This window comes from Mus pahari, chromosome 10 (assembly GCF_900095145.1).
Source record: "Mus pahari chromosome 10, PAHARI_EIJ_v1.1, whole genome shotgun sequence".
NCBI lineage: Eukaryota > Metazoa > Chordata > Mammalia > Rodentia > Muridae > Mus > Mus pahari.
Window position 1 is genome coordinate 101,438,022 of NC_034599.1, and position 3,319 is coordinate 101,441,340.

The following is a 3,319-nucleotide window of genomic DNA, read 5'->3' on the forward strand; positions in this document are numbered from 1 at the left end:
ATTTGAACTCTGGACCTTCGGAAGAGCAGTCGGGTGCTCTTACCCACTGAGCCATCTCACCAGCCCTCATTATACTTCTTGTCCTGTTGCCTATGGATAGGTGGCTTGCCGTGCCTTTCCCTCCAGGAGCCTCTCTGTGTGGAGTCCTGACCTTGAAGTCCTCTGTCAGCACCTTGTTTTCCTCAGAAGCATCCCTGGAGCTGAGCTCATCTCTGCTGTAGAACCTTTCCTAGGCACACCCACCTGCTAAAGCATCCTAGCAGCCCAGGCTGTTGCCATAGCAACAGCAGCAAAGGGAGGCAGACTAACCATCAGCCTCCAGATTTCAAATGCCGTGGGCTGGGAATGTTTTTCAGAATTGAGCTCCTACTCCAGAGCCAGCGGTCTGAGGTGGAGGAGATGATCCGAGACATGGGTGTGGGACAGTCAGCGATGGAGCAGCTGGCTGTGTACTGCGTGTCCCTCAAGAAGTGAGTAAGCTCAGGCGTGCCTCTACTGGCCTTTGTGATGCAGATACTGTGAAGAAACAGGTTGTAGAACCTTATTGTGAACTTAAGGTGAACTCCAGCTCTTAAGCCACTTCCGAGGCCCCTCTGACCTCCACTTTTCTGCATGGAGAGAGGGGTTTGCCCTAGCATTGCTGAGAGAAGAGTATGGATACAAGTTTTGTCTCTGAGGAGCTCATGCAGCTCTCAGCAGTGAGCTCCCTCAGGAGCTCTGGAGTCTTCCCCATCAGCACTGTTCCTGACCCTGCCTGACTTCCATAGCAAACTCCCCATACCCTTCACTGGGGTGGTGATAGGAAGCTGGAGAAAGGAGCTGCTTGCCTGAAAGGCACAGTGAATNCTCCATTTGGGGTTGTAGGGAGCCCCTAGTGAGGCTTGCACGCTCAAGGCGCAGTTCCTGCAGGTGACAGACACCAGTTTTTGTTCCTCCACCTCATTACATATGCAGGACCTGCCAGGGGCCCTGGCAGGAGGATCGGGAGGAGCTAATTTGGTGAGGTCTTTGTTAGGCTGGCACTATGGCTTAGTCACAGCACTGACCGTGACGTCTGGTGTTCTGTTCTGTGTCTCTTCTCATGGCTGCTTTGCAGAGAGTATGAGAATCTGAAGGAAGCTCGGAAGGCCTCAGGGGAGCTTGCTGACAGGTTGAAGAAGGATCTGGTGTCCTCTAGGAGCAAGGTGACTGACTGGTGACAAAGGGAAAGGGAACTGGGTCTCCTGAGGTAGGCCATCCATACCCATACCACTGGGCCAGAGAAGGTGGTCTGCAGACGCTGGGTATGCCTTTTTCTGTGCTCTGTCTCAGACTCTGGCTTGTCACTTGGGTCCCCAGTACACACTTATCCCCAGCACACACTCATGCCACCTTTTGCTCTTCTTGATTCCTAGATGCAGCTTAGCTGGCTTAGAGAGCACAAACCTCCAGTATGGTAGCGCCAGCAGCCCACTTTGTACCCATCCCAAACCGAAGGTTCTTGGGTCTGCTACTTTCCTTCTGTAGGCCGCACTATGTAGAGAGACGCGCTTGCTCCCAGGCAGCCCTGGATATTTATGCTTAGTTGATGTCTGGGGTCTCCCCTCATGCCTCCAGGTTTTTTTTTTTTTTTTTTTTTTTCAACTCTATCCCAACCATACACTGGGTAGTAGCAGGTAGGGGCAGTTCATGTGGCACCACTGGCTTGTCCTTTCTTACAGCTGAAGACTCTCAACACTGAGCTGGATCAGGCCAAGTTAGAACTGAGGTCAGCCCAGAAGGACTTACAGAGTTCTGACAAGGAGATCGCGGTGAGACACCCTGGCCAGTGGGAAGTGAGGGGACCTGAGGGGTTGTTATGTGCCTCCAAGAGTAGGGCTGGACTGTTTCTGCCTGGAAACCTGTGTCACAGTGGGTGGTGTTCCTGGGCTCTCTGTATCCTCCTGGGTTGGAGGTGGGTCAGGATATCCACCCTAGTCTGGCCTGAGCCTGTCCTCCTCAGCAGAGGGCTAAGGGCACCGTGGATCTCCCTCTGTCATCTGCTCAGTTCTTACCTCCAAGGCCAGAGCGAGGACGCCACCAAGAGGGGTTCTCAGACCTGGCTGGTGTTGGTGGTCAGCCCTCGCTCTGTTGCCCTTCACACAGGCGTTTCTCCTCAGTGCCACAACCTTTCTGTCATGTTCTTTCTCTCCTTTCTCCAGAGCCTAAGAAAGAAGCTGATGATCCTACAGGAAACCTTGAGCCTGCCTCCGGTGACCAATGAGACGGTCAGCCGCCTGGTTTTTGAGAGGTTTGTTACCCTTCTGGGGTGATTCTGGGATCACAAGCTAAGAGAGCCTGCACTCCTGGCTTTGGTGGGATAGATGCGCTTATGGACCTTCTGACCAGAGAGCCAGTCAGGCTCTAACTGGAAAGTGGCTTTGAGAGAATGGGATCTGACCACGAAAGGCAGAAAGCCTTTGAGTAGCCTGAGGACAGGGCAGGGTCGGTGGTTGTCTTGGAATATCCTGAAGTTTCTCACCACATGCGTCTGTCTGCTCCATCTCTGAAACATACTTGAAAGTGCTCACTCTAAAATAACCCCCCTCAGCCTGGTGGTGTTGGTGCACGTCTTTAATCCTAGCATTCAGGAGGCAGAGGCAGACAGATATATCTACAGAGAGTTCCAGGCCAGCCAGTCCAAAATAATCCCTGTAGGTTCAGGAGTGTGCTTTCAGGCTGCCAGCAGAGGGAGCCAAAAGACCCAGGGATTGGTGTCCCTGCCAGGAGCAAGCTTCAGTCTTCCTGAGTGATTTTCACAGAAATGGGCTGGCTAAGAATATTCTCAAGGCTATCTTCTGCCTGCTACAGGACCCCAGCAAGGGATCCAAATTAAAACTCCTGTCAACAACCCAGAGTTTTGCTTAAGTCACTTTTCAACATATTTTGGCAAATCAGTGTGCTCTCTCTTTTTGCCCGTGCAGTTTACCCATTCAGTGTCTTCCAACACTCCACTTTATTCCTGGGTACTGTACCCCCTGACTCCCCATCTCTCAGATCCTCAATACTATATCTTGGGACATTCATGGAGCTGGTACTGTGCCCCCTGACTCTCCATCTCTCAGAGCCTCAATACTGTATCTCGGGACATTCATGGAGCGGGCTTAGGTTTAAGTGGTTTCCTAGGATTCTGCTGTGTCACAGCCAACCATAAGAAAACACTTCTTCCTGCTTCCACAATTGGTTCTGCTCTTTCCTCACTGAAGGCTCTGTTGTGCTAGTCAGCTTCCTCAGCCAGATAGCACATTGTGTGTGTGTGTGTGTGTGTGTGTGTGTGTGTGTGTGTGTGTGTGTGTGTGTG

The 3,319-nt window shown here is 52.0% G+C and overlaps 1 protein-coding gene across 1 annotated transcript in view; it reads left to right on the plus strand.

Annotated features, from left to right (window-relative positions):
• Positions 1-3,319, plus strand: part of Traip (TRAF interacting protein) — a 20,003-nt gene that overhangs the window by 10,850 nt on the left and 5,834 nt on the right. The window contains exons 7-10 of the mRNA XM_021207352.2: positions 357-470; positions 1,097-1,184; positions 1,701-1,790; positions 2,181-2,269. Coding sequence (XP_021063011.1) covers positions 357-470; positions 1,097-1,184; positions 1,701-1,790; positions 2,181-2,269 — 381 coding nt within the window. The remainder of the gene's footprint in view (positions 1-356; positions 471-1,096; positions 1,185-1,700; positions 1,791-2,180; positions 2,270-3,319) is intronic.